Source organism: Balaenoptera physalus (assembly GCF_965194825.1).
Source record: "Balaenoptera physalus genome assembly, chromosome: X".
NCBI classification, from domain to species: Eukaryota; Metazoa; Chordata; class Mammalia; order Artiodactyla; family Balaenopteridae; genus Balaenoptera; species Balaenoptera physalus.
The window spans coordinates 32,594,060-32,618,532 of NC_138903.1; the positions used below are offsets into that span (position 1 = coordinate 32,594,060).

At 39.3% G+C, this 24,473-nt stretch overlaps 1 protein-coding gene across 1 annotated transcript in view; it reads left to right on the forward strand.

Moving 5' to 3' along the window:
• The window catches only part of CFAP47 (cilia and flagella associated protein 47), a 421,910-nt gene that overhangs the window by 17,981 nt on the left and 379,456 nt on the right, over window positions 1–24,473 (forward strand). The window contains 8 exon segments of the mRNA XM_082446774.1: window positions 8–231; window positions 588–748; window positions 2,776–2,820; window positions 2,822–2,898; window positions 5,513–5,748; window positions 20,143–20,332; window positions 21,068–21,281; window positions 23,918–24,067. Coding sequence (XP_082302900.1) covers window positions 8–231; window positions 588–748; window positions 2,776–2,820; window positions 2,822–2,898; window positions 5,513–5,748; window positions 20,143–20,332; window positions 21,068–21,281; window positions 23,918–24,067 — 1,297 coding nt within the window.

The window sequence follows — 24,473 nt, forward strand, 5'->3', positions numbered from 1 at the left end:
TGTATAGTGAGTTTGCAAGATCGTCCAGACATATTCTTGAATATCAAAGCTCATGTTGTTGAGCAGAGTATTGAATTGTTAAACATGAGTAATGATAAAAAGTGGGAATGCATAAGCTTGGGTTCTGTTTTCTTTGGAATGTCAAAGATTGAACATGCACTTCTGTACAATAATAGCCCAGAACCTATAAATTGGGTAGCCATAAAGCACGATGATATTGTTGGAGAATTGGTAAGTAAGTAGTGCAACTTACTAATAACCAACAAGCTGTTTAATTATTCTAAATATGTTTTAACATGAAGATAGATATGATTTCATTTCATGTGTCTCCAAAGGTGACCTAAAAAAGTTCAGTAAATTAAGCTGACATTGATAGTAATCTATGTCTGTTCTTATCAATTTTTCAATAGTTCTTTTAATTTTATGAGGTGCCTTGATCAAATTTATGTATGTTACTTTAAAAACATACATATTCTCTATATCTAGACTCTGGAATTTCAATAATTATTTTATGACCTCATCTTAAAATATTTTATTTTGTTTGTGTTTTGCCTGAATACTCTTTTATTTCTGATTTTATATTACAGGGTACAAATGTTCAACAAAGAACAGATGTTGCTTTAAATAATCTAACCTACTTAAGGAAAATAAAGAACATAGATATTACCACATTTATCTCCTATGTTCCTAATGAAGGGAGGTTACAACCTTATCAAAAGATTTTAATTACATTTTGTTTCAGCCCAAGGTAAGCAAAAATTAATTCCATTATGATGTTACTTATTAATGGAAAGTATATTAACCATACATTCATCAGATTGACTTTAATAGTAAAACTTGGTGGGCTTCCCTGGTGGCGCAGTGGTTGAGAATCCACCTGCCAATACAGGGGACACGGGTTAGAGCCCTGGTCCGGGAAGATCCCACAGGCCACGGAGCAGCGAGGCTGCCACAGCTGCTGAGCCTGCGCTCTAGAGCCTGTGAGCCACAACTCCTGAGCTCGCGTGCCACAACTGCTGAAGCCCGCGTGCCTAGAGCCCGTGCTCTGCAACAGGAGAGGCCACCGCAATGCGAAGCCCACGCGCCACAATGAAGAGTAGCACCTGCTCGCCGCAACCAAAGAAAGCCCGCGCACAGCAACGAAGACCCAACGCAGCCAAAAATAAATAAATAAAATAAATGAATTTATTAAAAAAAAAAAAAACTTGGCAGAAGGCACAAATTGGGTTTTTCTTATTATGGTTCTAAATATTTCTGACATGGTTAATATTATTTCCAATATTTAAAAATGTTTCTAAATACTTCATTTTAAATTAAAAATCTCTCCAGACCTTGTGGAAATGAGGTGATGGAAGTTTTGGGTTGCTTTGGATTTTGGCTGCAAACCAATCTGTTCAACCAAGACCTTGTTGTTCCTGCAGAAATAGTCAGGTGATGGCCAGGGGCATGCAGTATGTTCTAGACGCCTCCAAAGAGGATGCAGTGCTCCTGCCAGGGCCAAATGCTTACTGAGTATCAGGAATATTAAGCCTATAGCAGCTGCTGGGATCAACCACACTTGCTTGCTGAAACGCATACAGATGTTTAGGACTTTTGCCAATGTATATTTTTCCCTGTACTTGGTTTGATTATTTAGTTTGAAAATATACTTGGCAATGCTGTTTTAAATATATAGCAGCAATTTCAGCTACACTTGACAGGTTGCAGTGTGTGACAATAACCAATCCAATTGTCAGTATGTTTACCCTTGTTTGTAAGAAGGCAATGTTTAATGTACTTCTCTCTGTGGCAACAGGGTTACCTGGTGATACCAACTGTCCGATGAAGACTGAGTTGTGGTTTAATTTAAGGAGGGTAGTAAATCAAGTAATTGTTCTATTTGTACAACCTATAATTGCCTTATTAATCATCTCTTCATGCAGGAAACTTCTTTGGTGAATCTATAAGATTCTGTTTAATACACAATCTTTGAAATTCTAAATATTCTTTTCATGGCAACATGTTCATTTTATTTGAGAGTCTAGCATGAACACATAGGAATAAATATGATTTGTAGTCTTAGTTAAAGATGTTCTCACTATGCTATTTTGTTTCCTATGTAATATTTCACATCAGCCTTTTGTGTGTATGTTTGAGTTATCCGCTGCTAAAAAGCTGAGCTCTAGGTAAGGCAAGTAAAGATTGCCAGTGCACAAGCCTGTGATGTAACCCATCTCTGTCTTTGGTCCTACTTCCCTTCTTCTCATCTTTCCTTTGCTTTTCTCCTCTGCCAAGATTTGGCTGTTACCAAATCTTATTCTCCAAATTACTTGTTCTCCTCTAACAAGAATGTGGCTAGCAATGTGTGCTTAGTCCATGGGAGGAGACAGGTACGTACGAGAGGTTTGCAGTTTCACCCTGGTGTAAGAAGGACTGTTGTAGAGAGTTGAACAGAGACCTTAGCTAGCAGTGAAGTTTGCCTGGAAAGAAAATCCTGTACATAGAAAGTGGCGGTGGAGGCAAGACCTTGACAACCTAGTATATTTAAATTCCTCTTATCTTACAAATATCATCATGAAGTCATTTTTTTGGATCTTCACATAATATGAGTATGGCCTTCTTTTTGGCAAGTCTCAACATCTTGTGCAGTAATTTTGGAAAATGGATCACAGTTACCTTTTTGTTCCTGAATTTCATCTGTTTGCATAGATTTAAGTGTTGGGTTGAAATTCCCTTTTGAGAGATAATAAAGTTATCATCTTTGCTTTAGAAATAACTGATTGTGATTTTTTACAGGCTAATCATTAATGGTCAAAAGGATGATCCTTCACACAGGCAAGACTGCTCTCTTTCTGAGATTTGAGTCTGTAGGAAGTAAAGATGGATTTTTGAGAGATGATAACAATAAAACCATCAAAAGTAAGTACGAAATGAACATTATCATCAAATGTATAGCTGTTTGAATTGTTTAAAAGTTTGGACAGCAATATTTGTAGAGGCAGTTTAATAAAAATATATAATTGTGGACTAGAATAAAAATGCAAACATTCGAGAGACCTTAACACGTCTTCTGTGGCACGTTGAGAAAAGTCAGCCTCAGCATCATTTACATGATAATTTTCCAAGTTAAAATTTAGATGACTTTATTATTTTATTTTATTATTTTAAAAAAATATATTTATTTATTTATTTATTTTTGGCTGCATTGGGTCTTCGTTGCTGCACACGGGCTTCCTCTAGTTGCAGCGAGCGAGGGCTACTCTTTGTTGCTGTGCGCGGGCTTCTCATTGCGGTGGCTTCTCTTGTTGCGGAGCATGGGCTCTAGGTGCACGGGCTTCAGTAGTTGTGGCACATGGGCTCAATAGTTGTGGCTCATGGGCTCTAGAGTGCAGGCTCAGTAGTTGTGGCGCATGGGCTTAGTTGCTCTGCGACATATGGGATCTTCCCGGACCAGGACTCGAACCCGTGTCCCCTGCATTGGCAGGCAGATTCTTAACCACTGCGCCACCAGGGAAGTCCCGACTTTATTATTTTAAAATAACATTAGATAAACATGATGATGTAGAGCTAAGGGAATTAAAAAAGAAAAAAACAAAAAAACAACCTGCCTTCTTTTCTTTGTAAGCCTAGGTTTTCTCTTAGAGATTAATATGGGAACAAATGACCTATTTCATCTTTATCAAACCTTTTGCTCTCTTAGAATCTGTATAAAGTGACGGTCACTTTATTTACTAGTCACCCTATTTACTAGAGCTCTAGTAAATAGAGTGTAATATCCTGCTATAGGATATTGATAAGTGCATTGCTTTGCAGGCCACATGTAAAGATGCAAGGCACTTTTTACATTTTTGGGTAATATTGCATGCATTGCAGTGAGGAAAATGGAATTGGACTTCAGTTTAGCAAGAAAGATCAAAGAGAAAAATATAGGCAGATGAGAGATGAAATCCAGAAAGATGAGCCATGGCAAGTCAAGAATCTAGAAGATTTACATGTTGGTACAAGTGATGTCATTGAGCAGAGTTGAACTGTGTTCCTAGGGCAGAAATTGATTGCTCTGTTACTGTTTATGCCATGGTTGGTGATATGGAGCTCTGTCTGCTGATCATAGACAGAACATTTTATTCTGGGCTTGCAAGTTAATCTAGTTTTCAGTGGCTAGAGATACAGATGCTAGGTTTTCCTCAGAGTCTAGGATTGGCTAGTAAGACCAAGAGTGAAGAAATATAAACTCTGTTTATGGGATTCTAGTTACATTGCTTTCTCTGCAAAACAGTTCTTTCACTCAATTAGAGCTCACAATTCATAGGTACTAGCTTGTTTCTAGTATCTCCAAAACTTCATATTTGTGTTATTGCTCAGCTTATATTCCACCATCCATTATTTTAATCACCTTTCCCCAAGTATATGTAAATCTCTTGGCTCAACTCCCATTTTGGCTGAGTGGAAAACCTCTAATCTGATGAAATTCAACTCTTAGCCTACTCTAGCGCTGCACCTGGGAAGCTAATTGCGCTGGCGAAAAACACAAAACCAGGCTGTGAGGTTTCACTTTATATCTATAACCACTAATCCCAACTGAGTCCTGGTGTTTGCCATTCCTGCTGTGTTCCTGCATGCATTCACTTTCTCTCGGTTTGAGATTAGTATCACACAGCTTCTCTTCTCCCCTCAAAACTCCAATCCTTCCTCCTTTATCTTCACTCTAAGGTTACAAATATATTAAGTGACCTAATAAGACATTTCCACTTGGATGTCTACTAGACATCTCAAACTTAACATGTCCAAAAAAAGAGCTATTGGTTTCCCTATAACCTATCCCTCCTGAAGTCTTTCCTGTCTCAAGAAATTAAAATTCCATCACTTCAGTTGCTTATGCCAAAAACCTTAGCATTATCATTTATCGTGTTCTATCTCCTATTCTACATGCAATCCGTCAGCAAATTTTGTTAACTGTACCCTCAAAAGTATATCTTAAGTCTGATCATTTCTCACCATTCTTCAACTGCTCTTCCACAGCTATACTACTTCGTTCCTGGGGGGTTTTTTTGAGCATGCCAAGCCATTCCTACCTTAGAGTCTCTGTACTTGCTGTTTTCTCTGTTTAGAATACACTTTTTTTCTGGATTTTTCACATGATTTTCTTCCAGAGTCCCTTATATCTTTGCTTACACATCTCCCTATCAGAGAGGTCTTTTGGGACTTCCCCATATAAATGAGCAGCCCCCAAGACATTGTACGCTGTCTTATTCTACCTTATCTATTTATTTTATTGTCAGTGTCACCTCACTAGAATGTAAAACCCATGAGAGCAAGGACATTGTCTATTTTATTCACTGCTGTATACCCCCAAGGCCTAGAAAAGTCCCTGGCACAAAGAAGGCCCTGGCCCTCAATAACTTTGTTGAATGAAAGGTTGAATGAGCTACCCATGTCTCATCAAGTCTTTCAGATGACACTATTTGGCCTGAGCAAATGTATTCTGGAGTCCCAAAACACTTTTAATGTTAAAAAGCTATTATTGCTTTTACAGGTGATCGATTCCAGAAAGTGGAATTAGCCCTGACAGGCTCAGGACTTCCTGTCTTATTACAGTTTGATCCGGGAAGGGTCCTTAATTTTGCACCTTGTTTCATGGGTGGACGTTCAGAGATTCAGTGTATTATGCAAAATCGATCCAAATCACTTCCTGTGATGTACCGCTTTAAAAAAACTGCCCATTTTAAAATTGATCCTGAAAAGGGCAAGATAGATGAAGGATGTATGCAGGTAAGATAATCATTCTGTGCTTTCACATGCTTTAAATATTTTAAGGTTGGCTTAAAAGCCATGCAGAGGATTAAAAGCTACATTTGTTGTACCAGTGTTTATAAATTGTATCTCTTTTGTGGCCTAGTTATGAATACTTTTGTATTGGTACCTATACAGTATCCGTAATTATTTGTTAAGTGCCTTTCATGTGCCAGGAAAAGCACTTGACACTGTAGGGAATGTAAAGTACAAAACATAGTTACTGCTTCTAAGGAGGTTGGCCCCTAAACTTAAATATCCAGCATGGAGCTTTGGCCCTCCCACGCGAGGGTGGATGCAGGAATGGGTCCTGGAGCCCTTGTCTAGGGCAGTAGAACCCAGGGACCGGAGATGGGATGCACCTGAGCCAGCGGCTGCTGATAGCAGCAAAAGGTGAAAAGGAGGTGGGAACCAGAAACTCATCCCAGCCGCAGAGCTGCCGAAGGTTGGTCAAGCTTGGGTGCACACATGTGGGAGAAGTGGAGGTCCAGTGCCATGTGCAGAGGCTGGAGCCCAGGTGTCTGCTCCAGTGCCAGCTAACTCAAGACAGGAGAGAGGGGGTGGTGGCAGTTTTGCCACCAAGAGGCCCAGGTCTTACACTCCTGTGAGGTGAGGTGGGAGAGGGGAAAGCGGGCACTGTAGTCTGAGTACTTGCTGAGGGATGCATCCCCCAAGGCCAGCTCTTCAGAGGCTGGTGTGGAAGGCACCCTGCAACCACTGGTCATGGGCATAGTGCGTCTGGGGCACAGTGAGGGGTGGCGGGTTGAGGGGCAGGCTGGTATCAGGAGGCTCGTCGTCATCAGGCCAGTGTCGGGTGGGTAGGAGCTGAGTGCAGGGAGGACCAGTCTTGTCACAGGTGCTTGCAATAGTTCAGGATTGACTCGTACAGCGGCCCAGCTGGCACAGCAGGGATGCGTCCGCCCACCGTCACTTACGGCAGCGCGGCAGGCGGGGTCAAGGTGGGCGGCGTACAGGGGCTGGTCCCGGACGCCGGAGGCTTGGGCCCGCTCGTTGCGGCTGCGGCTGCGTGGGCTGTGGATGCGCCCCAGCTCCGGCCACGAGCCCCGCGCGGTGAGCGAACCCATGAGGCCGTGCGGTAGCGGCGGGAGCCCGGCCCGGACGCAGCCCGCGCCGACCGGCGCCTCGGCCCGGAGCAGCCCGTTCATGGCCCGGCGGATGAATTTCTATGGCTCCTCCTTCCCTCCAACGCTCCGCCAGGTAAGAATTTTTTAATGCATTAAGGAAGTGTAAGACATACAAACAGGTAGGGTTCAAGAAGAATGCAAAGTATCTTAAAACAGATCTGTAACAAGGTGATATAGAAACTACAGCCAGGTAGAAAGGTCTTCCAAGATAGTTAACATATGAGCCAGACCTTGAAGGTTGAGTAGAATTTTCTAATTGGAAACAGATGACACTTAATTGACCGAGGCCTTGTACTGCTGGTGCAGAGCAGAAAAGTTCAATGACGAAGCACACCTGTGAACACCAGGACAGCTTGTGGATGTCAGGGTCTGCTTTGCTCTTTCTCACTACTCAGACAGCTCTTTCCCAGATCCTCTAAACCAGGGGTTGGCTATGGTCCACAGGCGGCCTGCCGCCTGTTTTTTGTTGTTGTTTGTTTGTTTTAAGTAAACTGCTATTGGAACGTAGCCCCTCTTATTTCTTGCCTATTGTCTATAGATGCTTTCACGCTACAAGGGCAGAGTTGAATAGTTGTGAGAGTTGTATGGTTTCATAAAGCCTAAAATATTTACTGTCTGGTAAATAACAGAAAAAGTTTGCTGAGCCTTGCTCTAAACAGTAGCAAACATGAGTGCCTTCAGTTTCACCTCAGGTTCTTATGTTATCATCTTTCCTCCAATGCATAGTGATATGGTTCATAAAGTTATTGATGGAAGCTTTCTCCCAGTTGCAGTCAAGAACTGTTGTAAACATGTTTAAATGCATGCAGTTCATATGTATAACTCTTTCTGCTTCATTAGAATGACACTCCTCCCACAGTTTTAAAAGAGCTAATTAGTCTTCACAGAATAACAAGTGTTAACCACATTATGCAAAAAGCTTTCTTTTAAATGGTTTCTTAGACTTTAGTCTAAGTCTCTTAATCCTACCAGCATAATTCATTTTCTCCAGTAACCTGCATATCTTTCAAAACATAGCTGATTTTCTCTGATCAGAGAAACTGACAAGGATCACAGGAATCTGGTCAGTTTCTCTTAGCAGTCAGCTCCAAGTGTTAAAGACTTTGAAAGACACCGATTACCAATTTCCTACAGAAGCTCTTCACACCAGGATAAGAGAGTGGAGGTGGAAGTTGAGAAAGAAACGAAGTGGTGAGAGGAGCAAAATTAGTGGAAGATTGAAAATAGCAGTGCTATAGAAAAGATGGGAAATAATAGCACAAAGGAAACAGAGGCTAAGGTGAATTTATAATGTGGAAGGATTACATCCTTTGTGATGCTTTACTTTTGCTAGTTAAAATGTTTCAGAACCTATTGTGGCATCCAACCTCAATTTGACTAGCATTATCTTAAGAAAGGGCTAAGTACCCAGGAAACGAGAAAATTTACAGCATGAAATATGTAGTGGAAAATGATAGCAATAAGATGTTTTTTAATATATGGTAGGCATAAAATTAGTAACAGTAGTTTAGGGATGGGCTGTTCCTAGTGGTTATGTTGAGAAAATGTGTAGGATGGCCAACAATTTAAGTGGACATGATATGAAAAGGTTAATTCAGTTTGAGTGTAGAGGGGGAGTCTGTTTCGAGAAGATATATGGGTGACAGCTGATAAATATGTGGCTGAGCAGATAATGAATCACTGTTGAGAAAGGAACATTTAAAGAGGGTATAATAAGGGGTCTTTCCTTTCATTATTAAATGAAAATTGTTCTGTTCACAAAGGTTTTTAATTTCTATAATGCAAGACAGACCTGAAGTATATTTGCCACTTAAATTTAGGTCAGCATATAATCTTCTGGGCATAAAAAGAAATAGATACTTTTGTGCATCTCTGAAACCAATTTGGGAATTTCACATTGAGAGGGGCTCCTGGGAACACCCTATGCTATATAAAATTTTCAAACTCAAAAAAGAACCCCATAAGGGACTTCCCTGATGGTCCAGTGGTTAAGAGTCTGTGCTTCCACTGCAGGGGACATGGGTTCAATCCCTGGTCGGGGAACTAAGATATCCTGCATGCTGCGTGGCTTGGCCCAAAAAACCCCAAAATACCAAAAAACCAAAAAAAACCCCATAGCTGATAGTTACCAAATTGCACTTATACAATATAGTATTGTTAACTATAGTCATCATGCTGTACATTAGATCTCCAAAATTTACTCATCTTGAGTAACTGAAACTTTGTACTCTTTTGACCAACATCTCCCAATTTCCGCCCCCTCCCTGCCCCGTCAGCCAACATTCTACTCTCTCCTTCTATGAGTTTGACTATTTTAGATTCCACGTATATGCCACATATAAGATTCATGTACTATTTGTCTTTCTGTGTCTGGCTTGTTTCACTCAGCATAATGTCCTCCAGGTTCATCCACGTTGTCACAAATGGCAGGATTTCCTTCTTTTTTAAGGTGGAACAATATTCCATTGTATGTATACAATATTATCTGTACTCATTCATTGGTGAACATTGAGATTGTTTTTGACTCTTGGCTATGGCAAATAATGCTTCAATGAACATGGGAATGCAGATATATCTTGGAGATATTGATTTCATTTCCTTTGGTTATATACTCAAAAGGGGGATTGCTGGATCATATGGTAGTTCTATTTCTAATTTTTTGAAGAGCCTTCATACTATTTTCCCTAATTGCTGTATCAGTTTACATTCCCAACAACAGTAAATAAGAGGTTCCCTTTTCTCCATAACCTCACCAACCTTTGTTATCTTATTTTTTCAATAAATGACCATTTCAACAGGTGTTGAAGTAATAGCTCACTGAGGTTTTGATTTGCATTTCCCTGATGCTTAGTGATATTGAGCACCTTTTCATATACCTGTTTGTCATTCATATGTCTTCTTCAGAAAATTTCTATTCAGGTCCTCTGCCCACTTTTTTTTAGTAGATTTTTTTTTTTTTGGTGTGTTAGCTTCTGCTTTATAACAAAGTGAATCAGTTATACATATACAATATGTTCCCATTTCTCTTCCCTCTTGCATCTCCCTCCCTCCCACCCTCCCCATCCCACCCCTCTAGGTGGTCACAAAGCACCGAGCTGATCTCCCTGTGCTATGCGGCTGCTTCCCACTAGTTATCTATTTTACATTTGGTAGTGTATATATGTCCATGACACTCTCTTACCCTGTCACATCTCACCCCACCCCCTCCCCATATCCTCAAGTCCATTCTCTAGTAGGTCTGTGTCTTTATTCCCGTCTTGCCACTAGGTTCTTCATGGCCTTTTTTTTTTTTTTTCCTTAGATTCCATATATATGTGTTAGCATACTGTATTTGTTTTTCTCTTTCTGACTTACTTCATTCTGTATGACAGACTCTAACTCCATCCACCTCATTACAAATACCTCCATTTCATTTCTTTTTATGGCTGAGTAATATTCCATTGTATATATGTGCCACATCTTCTTTATCCATTCATCCGATGATGGACATTTAGGTTGCTTCCATGTCCTGGCTATTGTAAATACAGCTGCAATGAACATTTTGGTACATGACTCTTTTTGACCTATGGTTTTCTCAGGGTATATGCCCAGTATTGGGATTGCTGGGTTGTATGGTAGTTGTATATGTAGTTTTTTAAGGAACCTCCATACTGTTCTCCATAGTGGCTGTATCAATTTACATTCCCACCAACAGTGCAAGAGTGTTCCCTTTCCTCCACACCCTCTCCAGCATTTATTGTTTCTAGATTTTTTGATGATGGCCATTCTGACTGGTGTGAGATGATATCTCATTGTAGTTTTGATCTGCATTTCTCTAATGATTAATGATGTTGAGCATTCTTTCATGTATCTGTAGGCCATCTGTATATCTTCTTTGGAGAAATGTCTATTTAGGTCTTCTGCCCATTTTTGGATTGGGTTGTTCGTTTTTTTGTTATTGAGCTGCATGAGCTGCTTGTAAATCTTGGAGATTAATCCTTTGTCAGTTGCTTCATTTGCAAATATTTTCTCCCATTCTGATGGTTGTCTTTTGGTCTTGTTTATGGTTTCCTTTGCTGTGCAAAAGCTTTTAAGTTTCATTAGGTCCCATTTGTTTATTTGTGTTCTTATTTCCATTTCTCTGGGAGCTGGGTCAAAAAGAATCTTGCTGTGATGTATGTCATAGAGTGTTCTGCCTATGTTTTCCTCTAAGAGTTTGATAGTGTCTGCCCTTACACTTAGGTCTTTAATCCATTTTGAGTTTATTTTTGTGCATGGTGTCAGGGAGTGTTCTAATTTCATACTTTTACATGTACCTGTCCAATTTTCCCAGCACCACTTATTGAAGAGGCTGTCTTTCTCCACTGTATATGCTTGCCTCCTTTATCAAAGATAAGGTGACCATATGTGTGTGGGTTTATCTCTGGGCTTTCTATCCTGTTCCATTGATCTATATTTCTGTTTTTGTGCCAGTACCAAACTGTCTTGATTACTGAAGCTTTGTAATATAGTCTGAAGTCAGGGAGCCTGATTCCCCCAGCTCCATTTTTCGTTGTCAAGATTGCTTTGGCTATTCGGGGTCTTTTGTGTTTCCATACAAATTGTGAAATTTTTTGTTCTAGTTCTGTGAAAAATGCCAGTGGTAGTTTGATAGGGATTGCATTGAATCTGTAGATTGCTTTGGGTAGTAGAGTCATTTTCACAATGTTGATTCTTCCAATCCAGGAACATGGTATATCTCTCCATCTATTTGTATCATCTTTAATTTCTTTCATCAGTGTCTTATAATTTTCTGCATACAGGTCTTTTGTCTCCTTAGGTAGGTTTATTCCTAGATATTTTATTCTTTTTGTTGCAATGGTAAATGGGAGTGTTTTCTTAATTTCACTTTCAGATTTTTCGTCATTAGTGTATAGAAATGCAAGAGATTTCTGTGCATTAATTTTGTATCCTGCTACTTTACCAACTTCATTGATTAACTCTAGTAGTTTTCTGGTAGCATCTTTAGGATTCTCTATGTATAGTATCATGTCATCTGCAAACAGTGACAGCTTTACTTCTTTTCTGATTTGGATTCCTTTTATTTCTTTTTCTTCTGATTGCTGTCGCTAACACTTCCAAAACAGTGTTGAATAATAGTGGTGAGAGTGGGCAACCTTGTCTTGTTCCTGATCTTAGTGGAAATGGTTTCAGGTTTTCACCGTTGAGGACGATGTTGGCTGTGGGTTTGTCATATATGGCCTTTATTATGTTGAGGTAAGTTCCCTCTGTGCCTACTTTCTGGAGGGTTTTTATCATAAATGGGTGTTGAATTTTGTCGAAAGCTTTCTCTGCATCTATTGAGATGATCATGTGGTTTTTATTCCTCAATTTGTTAATATGGTGTATCAAATTGATTGATTTGCATATATTGAAGAATCCTTGCATTCCTGGGATAAGCCCCACTTGATCATGGTGTATGATCCTTTTAATGTGCTGTTGCATTCTGTTTGCTAGTATTTTGTTGAGGATTTTTGCATTTATGTTCATCAGTGATATTGGTCTGTCATTTTCTTTCTTTGTGACATCTTTGCCTGGTTTTGGTATCAGGGTGATGGTGGCCTTGTAGAATGAGTTCGGGAGTGTTCCTCCCTCTGCTGTATTTTGGAAGAGTTTGAGAAGGATAGGTGTTAACTCTTCTCTAAATGTTTGATAGAATTTGCCTGTGAAGCAGTCTGGTTCTGGGCTTTTGGTTGTTGGAAGATTGTTAATCACAGTTTCAATTTCAGTGCTTGTGATTGGTCTGTTGGTGTTAAAGTCCCCTACTATGATTGTGTTACTGTCGATTTCCCCTTTTGTGGCTGTTAGCATTTGCCTTATATATTGCAGTTCTACTATGTTGGGTGCATAAATATTTACAGTTGTTATATTTTCTTGGATTGATCCCTTTATCATTATGAAGTGTCCTTCTTTGTCTCTTGTAATAGTCTGTATTTTAAAGTCTATTTTGTCTGGTATGAGAATTGCTACTCCAGCTTCCTTTTGATTTCCATTTGCATGGAGTATTTTTTTCCATCCCCTCACTTTCAGTCTGTATGTGTTCCTAAGTCTGAAGTGAATCTCTTGTAGACAGCATATGTACGGGTCTTTTTTTTGTATCCCTTCAGCCAGTCTATGTCTTTTGGTTGGAGCATTTAATCCATTTACATTTAAGGTAATTATCAATATGTATGTTCCAGTTACCATTTTCTTAATTGTTTGGAGTTTGTTATTGTAGGTGTTTTCCTTCTCTTGTGTTTCTCGCCTAGAGAAGTTCCTTTAGCATTTGTTGTAAAGCTGGTTTGGTGCTGCTGAATTCTCTTAGCTTTTGTTTGTCTGTAAAGGTTTTAATTTCTCTGTCGAATCTGAATGAGATCCTTGCTGGGTAGAGTAATCTTGGTTGTAGGTTTTTTCCCTTTCATCCCTTTAAATATGTCCTGCCACTCCCTTCTGGTTTGCAGAGTTTCTGTTGAAAGATCAGCTGTTAACCTTATGGGGATTCCCTTGTATGTTATTTGTTGTTTTTCCCTTGCTGCTTTTAATATTTTTCTTTGTATTTAATTTTTGATAGTTTTATTAATATGTGTCTTGTCGTGTTTCTCCTTGGATTTATCCTGTATGGGACTCTCTGCACTTCCTGGGCTTGATTAACTATTTCCGTTCCCATATTAGCGAAGTTTTCAACTATAATCTCTTCAAATATTTTCTCAGTCCCTTTCTTTTTCTCTTCTTCTTCTGGGACCCCTATAATTCGAATATTGGTGCATTTAATGTTGTCCTAGAGGTCTCTGTGACTCTCCTCAATTCTTTTCATTCTTTTTTCTTTATTCTACTCTGTCGTAGTTATTTTCACTATTTTATCTTCCAGGTCACTTATCCGTTCTTCTGCCTCAGTTATTCTGCTATTGATTCCTTCCAGAGAAATTTTAATTTCATTTATTGTGTTGTCCATCATTGTTTGTTTGCTCTTTAGTTCTTGTAGGTCCTTGTTAAACGTTTCTTGTATTTTCTCCATTCTATTTCCAAGATTTTGGATCATCTTTACTCTCATTACTCTGAATTCTTTTTCAGGTAGACTGCCTGTTTCCTCTTCATTTGTTTGGTTTGGTGGGTTTTTACCTTGCTCCTTCATCTGCTGTGTGTTTCTCTGTCTTCTCATTTTGCTTAACTTACTATGTTTGGGGTTTCCTTTTCACAGGCTGCAGGTTCGTAGTTCCCGGTGTTTTTGGTGTCTGTCCCCAGTGGCTAAGGTTGGTTCAGTGGGTTGTGTAGGTTTCCTGGTGGAGGGGACTAATACCTGTGTTCTGGTAGATGAGGCTGGATCTTGTCTTCCTGGTGGGCAGGTCTGTGTCCAGTGGTGTGTTTTGGGGTGTCTGTGACCTTTTTATGATTTTAGGCAGCCTCTCTGCTAGTGGGTGGGGTTGTGTTCCTGTCTTGCTAGTTGTTTGGCATAGGGTGTCCAGCACTGTAGCTTGCTGGTCATTGAGTGGAGCTGGGTCTTGGCGTTGAGATGGAGATCTCTGGGAGATTTTTTCTGTTTGATATTACGTGGAGCTGGTGGACCACGTCCAGCTGGTGGAGCTGGTGTTTGATATTACCATTGCCCTGCTGGATCAATGTCCTGAACTTTACTCTCCCGTCTCAGAGGCACAGGCCTGACACCTGGCCAGAGCACCAAGATCCTGTCAGCCACATGGCTCAGAATAAAAGGGAGAAAAAAAGAAAGAAAGAAAGAACAAAAAATTTAAAAAAATAAAATTAAATAAAGTTATTAAAATAAAAAATAAAAGTTATTAAAAATAAAAAATTAAAAAGTAATATAAAGAAAGAAAGAGGAGAGCAACCAAACCAAAAAACAAGTCCACCAATGATAAGAAGTGCTAAAAGCTATACTAAAAAAACAAAAACAAAAACGGGCAGACAGAACCCTAGGACAAGTGGTAAAAGCAAAGTTATACAGACAAAATTATTCACAGAAGCATACACATACACACTCACAAAAAGAGAAAAAGGAAAAATATATATATATTGTTGCTCCCAAAATCCCCTGCCTCAATTTGGGGTGATTCGTTTTCTATTCACGTATTCCACAGATGCAGGGTACATCAAGTTGATTGTGGGGATTTAATCTGGTGCTCCTGAGGTTGCTGGGAGAAATTTCCCTTTCTCTTCTTTGTTTGCACAGCTGCTGGTGTTCAGCTTTGGATTTGGCCCCGCCTTTGTGTGTAGGTCGCGTGAGGGCGTCTGTTTTTGCCCAGACAGGACGGGGTTAAAGGAGCCGCTGCTTAGGGGGCTGTGGCTCACTCAGGCCGGGGGGAGGGAGGGGTACGGAGGCGGGGCGAGCCTGCGGCGGCAGAGGCCGGCGTGACGTTGCAGCAGCATGAGGCGCGCCGTGTGTTTTCCCGGGTAAGTTGTCCCTGGATTACGGGACGCTGGCAGTGGCGGGCTGCATAGGCTCCCGGGAGGGGCGGTGTGGAGAGTGACCTGTGCTTGCACAGAGGCTTCTTGGTGGCCGCAGCAGCAGCCTTAGCGTCTCATGCCCGTCTCTGGGGTCCGTGCTGTTAGCCGCGGCTCGCGCTCGTCTCTGGAGCTCCTTTAAGCAGCGCTCTTAATCCCCTCTGCTCGCGCACCAGGAAACAAAGAGGGAGGAGAAAGTCTCTTGCCTCTTCGGCAGCTCCAGACCTTTTCCCGGACTCCCTTCCGGCTAGCTGTGGCGCACTAACCTCTTCAGGCTGTGTTCACACCGCCAACCCCAGTCCTCTCCCTGCGATCCAACCGAAGCCCGAGCCTCAGCTCCCAGCCCCCGCCCGCCCCAGCGGGTGAGCAGACAAGCCTCTCGGGCTGGTGAGTGCTGCTCGGCGCCGATCCTCCGTGCGGGAATCTCTCCGCTTTGCCCTCCGCACCCCTGTGGCTGTGCTCTCCTCCGTGGCTCCGAAGCTTCCCCCCTCCGCCACCCATAGTCTCCGCCCGCGAAGGGGCTTCCTAGTGTGTGGAAACCTTTCCTCCTTCACAGTTCCTTCCCAGTGGTGCAGGTTCCGTCCCTATTCTTTTGTCTCTGTTTTTTCTTTTTTCTTTTGCCCTACCCAAGTACGTGGGGAGTTTCTTGCCTTTTGGGAGGCCTGAGGTCTTCTGCCAGCGTTCAGTGGGTGTTCTATAGGAGCAGTTCCACGTGTAGATGTATTTCTGATGTATTTGTGGGGAGGAAGGTGATCTCCACCTCTTACTCTTCCGCCATCTTGAAGGTCTGTCCAGTAGTAGATTTTTATAGAAAGACCTTAAGCCATCAATGTCCAGAGGTCTATCTCATGCTGAGGTTGGCCATCCTTATGCAGTAGGAGACGGCTTATCAAACTGTGGTCTTGTGCCAGGACTCACCACTACCGAGGCACACTGCAGGTGCAGCGGCAACGCGGAGCGGCTCACTACCTGCCCGCCACCATGTTTCCGCTGCACCTGCCAATTTTTTTAATCGGGTTATTAGTTTGCTTTTGATTTGTATGAGTTCCTTATATATTTTGCATATTAACCCTATATCAGTTAGATGGTTCACAAGTATTTTTCCCATTCTGTAGGATGTCTCTTCACTATGTTGACTGTTTATTTTGCTGAACAGAAGGTTTTTAGTTTGATGCAGTCTTGTCTATTTTTCACTTTTGTTGTATGTGCTTTTGAAGTCTAATGCAAAAAATTGTTCCCAAGACCGAATATGTGATGTTACATGGCAAAGGAGTTTTACTTAGTGGTACATAGTGTGAATAATCCTTTGTATGTGTTGCTGAATTCAACTTGATAATATTTGGTAGAGTTTTGCATATATATTCATAAAGGACATTAGTCTGTAGTTTTTTTTTCTTGAATGTCTTTACTTTTTACATTAGAGTAAAACTGGTATCATGGAAGGATTTGGAAAGCGTTCCCTTTAATTTTTGGAATAGTTTTTGTAGAATTGGTGCTAATTCTTTAAATGTTCAGAAAAATTCACCATCAAAGCCATCTGGTTCTGGACTTCTCTTTGTCAGAAGTTTAAAAATTCCTACTTTAATCTCTTTACTTGTTATCCTAGGCTATTCAGATTTTCTGTTTCTTCTAGAACCATTTTCAGAAGTTTGTGTCTTTCTGAGGATTTGTCCATGTCATATAGGTTATCTAATTGGTTGGCATATGATTGTTCATTGTATTCCTTCATACTCCTTTTTATTGATGTAGAGTTGGTAAAGATGTCCTCTCTTTTATTCCTGATTTTAAGAAATTGAGTTTTTATTGTTATTGTTGTTGGCTTGGTGTGTCTAGCTCAGGTTTTTTTTCAATATCATTAATCATTTCAAAGACATAGCTTCAGGTTTGTTGATTTTCTCTGTTGTTTTCTATTCTCTATTTCATGTATTACATGACAAAGGCCTTTATTTTTTTAATATTGGTGCTTACTGCTATAAATTTACTTCTAATCACTGCTTTTGCTGCATTCCATAAGTTTTGGTATGTTGAGTTTTAGTTTTTCTTCACCTCAAAGTATTTTCTAATTTCCTTTGAGATTTCTTCTTTGACCCATTAGTTGCTTAGGAGTGTATTGTTTAATTTCCACATATTTGTGAGTTTCCATATTTGTGAGTTTCCTTACATTCCCTTGTCTTTATTTGTTCCTTTTAACAATTTCTGTACTTTATTGATGTGCTCTATTTTGTGAGATGTTGTTCTCATATTTCCTTTAAGTCTTCAGACATGTTTTTCTTCAGTCCTTTGAACATATTTATAGTAGTGTACTTACTGTCTTTGTTTAATAGGTCCAACAGTTGTTTTTCCTCAGGGACAGTTTCTGTTTACTGCCTCTCTCTTGTGTATTGGCCGTAACTTCCTACTTCTTTGAGTGTCCAGTAATTTTTTGTTGAAAACTGAGCATTTTAAATAATATAATTTGATACGTCTGGAAATCAGATCTCCCACAGGATTTTTACTCTGTGTTGTTGTTGTTTTATTTGTTTAGTGACTTTCTAGACTAATTCTGTAAAGGTTGTTTTCTTTGCTGTGCGCAGACAGTCAAGTGTTGCTCAATTAATTTAGTGGTCAGCTAATGATTGGGCAGACACCCCCTTAAATTCCTTGACTCCATGTCTCACGGCCTTTGCTGAGTACCTCTGTATAAGTGTGTTGGGTGGGCCATGACTTCTGTGTTCTACCAGGTAGTTTGCAACTCTTTCTGGCTTCAAGTCCTCCTTGTACAGAGTCCCAAAGTCAGCCAGAGGTGACAGATTAGATCTTTCCTGGGGATATACACTCTCTTGCACATGTGTGTGGCAATCTAGATTGCCAGGAATATGTCAGAGCTTTTCTAATACCCTCTGAATATTTTTGGCTTTGTTTGTTTATCCTGTTATTTCTTATTAGTCTTAAATGCTAATGCTATCTCAGGTTGCTGTGATGTTCAACAGTTGCAGCTGATTCTTTTTCAAGGGGAGGGTGGCAAAACCCTAGGGAGAGAGTTGTTCATACAGAGTGAGCTCTGAATCAGGTCAGTTAAAGCCATGGTCTCAAACTAGGCTTTTCAACTAGCTTTCAGACAGAACACATATGAGCACTTCTCTGGGGATGGGGTTTTTGGAGAGTTTTAAACCCATTCTCCCTCGATGGCTGCTAGGCTAATCATTTTCACAGTGACCATAGTTGCAAGGCTGTTGTTTTTCAAGGAGAGCACGAAGCTGGAATAAGAGGATGTGATTACAGTAGGTAAAAATGCCACAAAGCCTGTTACTTGTTTAGAATTCAACCATTTAAAAAAAAATAAATACTCTTTGGACTTTAGCAATATTTTAGGTAATTTTCAAATATCCCAGAAGTTGATTTTGACAATTTTCCTAGTGTTCTCTTTCTGTTTGTGGATGAGTAACTATTTGGAGGTCTTTAATCTGCCGTTCTGGAAGTGCTTCAGTACCATTTATCTTAATTTTTTCTTAGATAATTTTCCAATAATGTGTATCTTAAAGGTTTGTCAATGCTGTATAGGATATTTCTAAAGACTTTCATATCACCACGATAAACTACCTTTCCTTAAAGTTTTATAAGCAGTATTTTTTGATCTGCTTTTCATTTTGTCCTAACAGTACAATAGTTTTTCTTAATCCATTTGGGCTGCTGTAAGAAAATACCATAGACTGCACAATTTATAAGCAACAGAAATTTATTTCTAACAGTTCTGGAGGCTGGACGTCCCAGATTGGGGTGCCAGCATGGTCAGTTGTGGGCCCTCTTCCTGGTCACCGACTTCTTGTGGTATCCTCACATGGTGGAAGGGGCTAGGGAGCTCTGTGGACCCTCTTTAATAAGGGCTCTGATCTCCTAGTTCTATCCTATAGGGCAGTGGTCCCCAACCTTTTTGGCACCAGGGACCGGTTTCATGGAAGATAATTTTTCCACAGATCGGGGGGGGGGGGGATGGTTTCGGGATGATTCAAGTGCATTTATTGTGTACTTTATTTCTATTATTATTATGTTGTAATATATAATGAAATAATTATACAACTCATCATAATGCAGAATCAGTGGGAGCCCTGAGCTTGTTTTCACTTGCCACTCACTGATAGGGTTTTGATATGAGTCTGCAAGCAATTAATTTATTATGGTCTCTGTGCATTCAAACCTCTCTGCTAATGATAATCTGTATTTGCAGCCGCTCCCCAGCGCTAGCATCACCGCCTCAGCTCCACCTCAGATCATCAAGCATTAGATTCTCATAAGAAGCGTGCAACCTAGATCCCTCGCATGTGCAGTGTACTGTAGAGTTCGGGCCCCTATGAGAATCTAATGCTGCTGCTGATCTGACAGGAGGCGGAGCTCAGGCGGTAATGCGAGTGATGAGGAGCGGCTGTAAATACAGATGAAGCGTGGCTCGCTAGCCCGCCGCTCACCTCCTGCTGTGCGGCCCGGTTCCTAACAGGCTATGGACCGGACTGGGACCAGTACTGGTCTGCGGCCCAGGGGTTGGGGACCCCTGCCATAGGGCATTAACATATGAGGATTTAACATATGAGCTTCAGGGATTTCCCTGGCGGTCCAGTGGTTAAGACTCCACAGTTCCACTTCAGGGGGTGTGGGTTCAATCCCTTGTTGGGGAGCTAAGATCCCGTGTGTTGCGTGGTGTGGCAAAAAAAAGGCAAAAAACAAAACAAAAAAAAAATGAGTTTTAGGTGTTCACAAACATTCAGCCTATAGCAATTGGTCACTTTTCTTCTTTTTTCAGAATGTGACATGTTTATTCATTCCACATCAAGTTGGAGTCTTTAAAGTGAAGCAATTTATAGAGATTATTGGCTCAGTGACAGATGAAAATTTGCAGTCTTCGTCCCTGAAGCCTTTCCATCAGATATGTTTATATTTCAGTAGTGTCTGCAAACCTTCCACCAAGAAAGTTGTGATGAAAATTAATCCTGGTATGCTACTGGGGGTGCTTACCATTTATTTATCTATTTTTGGTTAATACAGGATTATCTTAACATACTAATGCTTAGCTGTATATATCAAATGTGGTCTAATCTAATGGTTCTCAACTTTTGCGTGCATCTAGGCCTGTTAAAACATATCACTGTCCTATGTCCCAGCGTTGATTATTAAGTAGGTCTTTGTTGGAGCCCAAAGATTTGTATTTCTTACATGTTTCCAGTAGATGCTGATGCTGCCATTTTGAGGATCTCACTTTGACTAGCACTGGTTTAGTGATCTATAAAATTTATTAAATATTTTAATGGTTTTTATATTTTATTCTTTTACTTCTTTGTTTGAGTCTGTAATGTTAACTGGTTTTGACCATTCCGTGGATTTTCTGGTTGCTGCTGTTTCAACTAATTCTCAGTTATCTCTTATACATTGAACCATATGAAATTGCTGATACTCAACTCTCTTTAACGTATAAAAATTTCAGTTTCATGTGTGCCAACCCAGTCCTTCAAGTTACCATGTTTTAGTTTTTTTGCATGCATTTTTATTACTTATGCATGCATTATTTTGCTAAATTGTTTTATGTAGATCCATTTATTAAATGAATTATTCATATTTTCTGAATTTGCTTAGGGATTTAGCTTTAAGTTGGAACCAGTGGTCTAGTGTAGTAATTAATTCATGGAAATTCAAAAAAAAATATTTACACTTAATATTCAATTCTCTAAAAGGTATATCCCCTTTGATCAGTAATCCTATGGGACAGTTTGTGGTGAAAGACTTGGCAAAATACAAGGACCATGCACCTGTCACAGTGCTTCAATCAACCACGGCACACATTCACAATCATAACACAAGTAAGGAGTTAATAAAGGATGCTCTGATAGCATTTCCCAATGACCGAGCTGCAAGTATCCGGTCTGGAGAAGAGCATAAACATTTCAGGTAATGTGCTATATTAAAAACCTGAAATTTTGTAAGATACAATAACCAGCATGACATGCAGAGATCTTACCAGATCCTGCTGTAACAAATTAGTGATGGTAATAATAATAATAGTAGTAAAATTAAATTTTCTCTCTTTTTTTTTTTTTCTTTTACATCAGAGGAGTGGTTGCTGAATGCTGTTATCTAACCTCTCATCTCTATTGCGTACTTGCCAGGACTTGTGAATGGTTTACCAGATGATTCTTAAAATATGCTGTTAACAAGTAGAGAAGAATAATAGAAATAATCACTTTTGGAAATGTATACAGTCCTCAGAGTAGTCATGTTCATTAATTATGGCTGAGAGCCTGAATTTATCTAAGATGAAAAATTTTAAACTGTGATAAACAAGTTGTTCTCATCTTCATTGTCATTATCTTCATCCCTATGCTATCATCTTTGTTCAATCCCCTCAAAGTCACATTTCCAATAACCTTTCCCAAAGTGAACTAAAACCTCCCCAATTATAAGGACTATGAGTGATAGTAAGCCTCAATTTAAAAATTACCCCATTTTCAAAGAAATTACTACCATGTCAATGCTTAGTGAGAATAAACCCAGTCAACCTGACATCTTTATTTGGGCCATTAGCTCAGGAATGGTTTTTATACATTTGAGGATGAACTGGGTTTCTTTTCTGCCTGCTTGTTTAACTGTCTAAACTTGACCATGACCCTGGGCTTTCTCTACTTGTCTCTTTACCTTTGGTGAGTCTTCAAGTTCACTTACTTTTATAGTCATTTTCTTAAAATACCATTTGATTTTTTAGTCCATAATTGTTTTATTATCCACAATTGGAAAATTCTGGGTTTTTATATAGTCTATTTTATGATTTTATTTTACAAATTCCATCCACAGCAGTCTTTATCTCTTTTTTTACTTGACAAGTACCATAAAACACACAAGCATAAAAATTATGCAGACTCCATTTTAAATAATTATACAGTATAATAAAAGGAAAACTCATCCCACCCTGCAGAGGTAGCTGCTGGAAATAATTTTTAAATGTATCATTTTCAATTCTTTCCTATGCTTATACAAATATATCTATATAGAGATATAATGTGTTAATTTAACATTAACATTTTGTTCCTGTCTAAGTATTAATCAGATGATCCCAGAACGCCAGGATTTTTTTGAAGAAGGCTAACGTAAGCGTCCCATGGCCATAATTATTTTTCTCAATTTACTCTTTTCCATGCTAACAGAAATACAAAATTTAGTCCAGTTATTTTCTGGCTAGCAAATAGTAATGAAAATTTAAGTAATGAAATTTTATAGTGTATTAAGTTGTTGGTAATTATAATTGCTGTTTTATTTTTTAATGCTTTTTACCTTTTCAATTTTTGAGAAGAAAATAAGGTAAGAATTTTTGTCTAGTTTTATTTAATGCAGTATATGTCTTGTGTTTAGTGTATAGTAGGCATTCAGTAAAAATTTTTTTAATAAATAAGTGAGGAAAAATGCTTTATTTACATAGTAATTTTTGTTGTCTGTATTTTGCACATTAAAAAAAAATCACCTACTCATAGTTGCAGAGGTATTTCTTAAAGTTTATTCTTTAAGGAGCTGATAAGCATTTAGATATGTTAGTAACCAGCTCTTTGTCACTTCAGGCACCTCCTGTACTACTTCTTTTTAAGTCCCTCCTTTTCTCCTTGTTACAGAGATAGGGACTTCAGATATAGGAATTATTTCTAGGTTCTAAAGGTGGTTAAGGATCCCAGAGCCTGAAGGGAGATTTGAATATATCAACAACTATCTGAGTAACAAAGCATTTGTTTCTCTCTTATTGCCTCACTCTCTTAAAGACTTTAACTCAGTTCAAGCTGTATTACTGTTACCACTGAGGAATTATCAAAAACAGGAAGAAATATTAGATATTGGATTAAATTTCATTTGACTGTATATGACTACTAGGTTTATACTTAGGAGTTAATTATTAAGGGTGAGAATCTCAATGATTACTAAAACTTGATGAAGACTGAGGTAGCCTAAGGCCAAAAGATGTGAATAATTGTACTTTTTGTTTTTATGGAAAATATGTGGTAGGTGAAAGGAAGTGCATGCACCCAGTTGAGTGAATGTGAGATGTAGAGTAGTTTGCAGTTCTTCTTTGGATTTTTTTTCTCTGTACAGATGTATTGCTGATGGTTATTTCATAAGCTCTGAGATATTAAGAAAGCATGATTTAACAAAAGGATTCATTATTCTATATATTCTTTTATGATTTTGATCACAGTGATCTAAAAGTAATTAACTATTAGGAAACACTAATCAGATTCAGATCTAGTTCCATCTGTAATCTAGAACTGCCCAAATTGCCTACTTGACTAATACTCCAAGAGTGGGTTTAGGGTAGGTGCTACTTCTTCCCAATGACCTTAGGGATTTCCTGTGATTAGGGTAAGAAGAAAATTAGATATCATTCTATTTCTACATGTAATAATGTCTTGGTATATAAAAGGACTAGAATCTGTCCTGTTCACCATTCTGTGCCCAACTCCTGGCATAGGAGGCACTCAGTAAATACTGATTGAATAAATGCATACATATATACACCTAAATATTAACATGTCTTCCTCATACTGTAGGACGATTTTCGCAAAGATTCCAAGATATAACTATGTGGATCCTGATTTTGCATATACTAAATTTGAAAAAATAGAAAAGAAAGCACATGAAAAGCATTATGCAGGATACATTAAATATTTAAGAAATGTGCGCCTGCAGAAAGAACAGAGGTAAAGTTCACTTCCTCAAACAGTGTGAAACAGAGCATGGTGCCTTAGAGCCAGAATTTTTTTCTTTACTCTTTAGGTTCTTTTTTAGTGATTTAAATGACTTTTCATGTATGAAAATAGCAAAACATTGAACTACTTTAACTGCATTTACTTCCTTTTTTACTTTTGATTTGGTAATGTCTTAGGTGGGCTTCCCCAGAAGCAGATTCTGAGACAGGAATTCCAGCACATGTGATTTTTTGGAGCATGTTCTTTTGGGAGAAACCTGCACAATATGAGGAAAGCAGGAGAGGGCAGAAGAGAGAACTCAGAAATAATGTGTTTCAAATAAAGTTTACTCTCAGCCTGATACCTAGGGTCTTTTGAGCATAAATTATACCATGTTGTTGTTCCTGCCTTGAGTCAT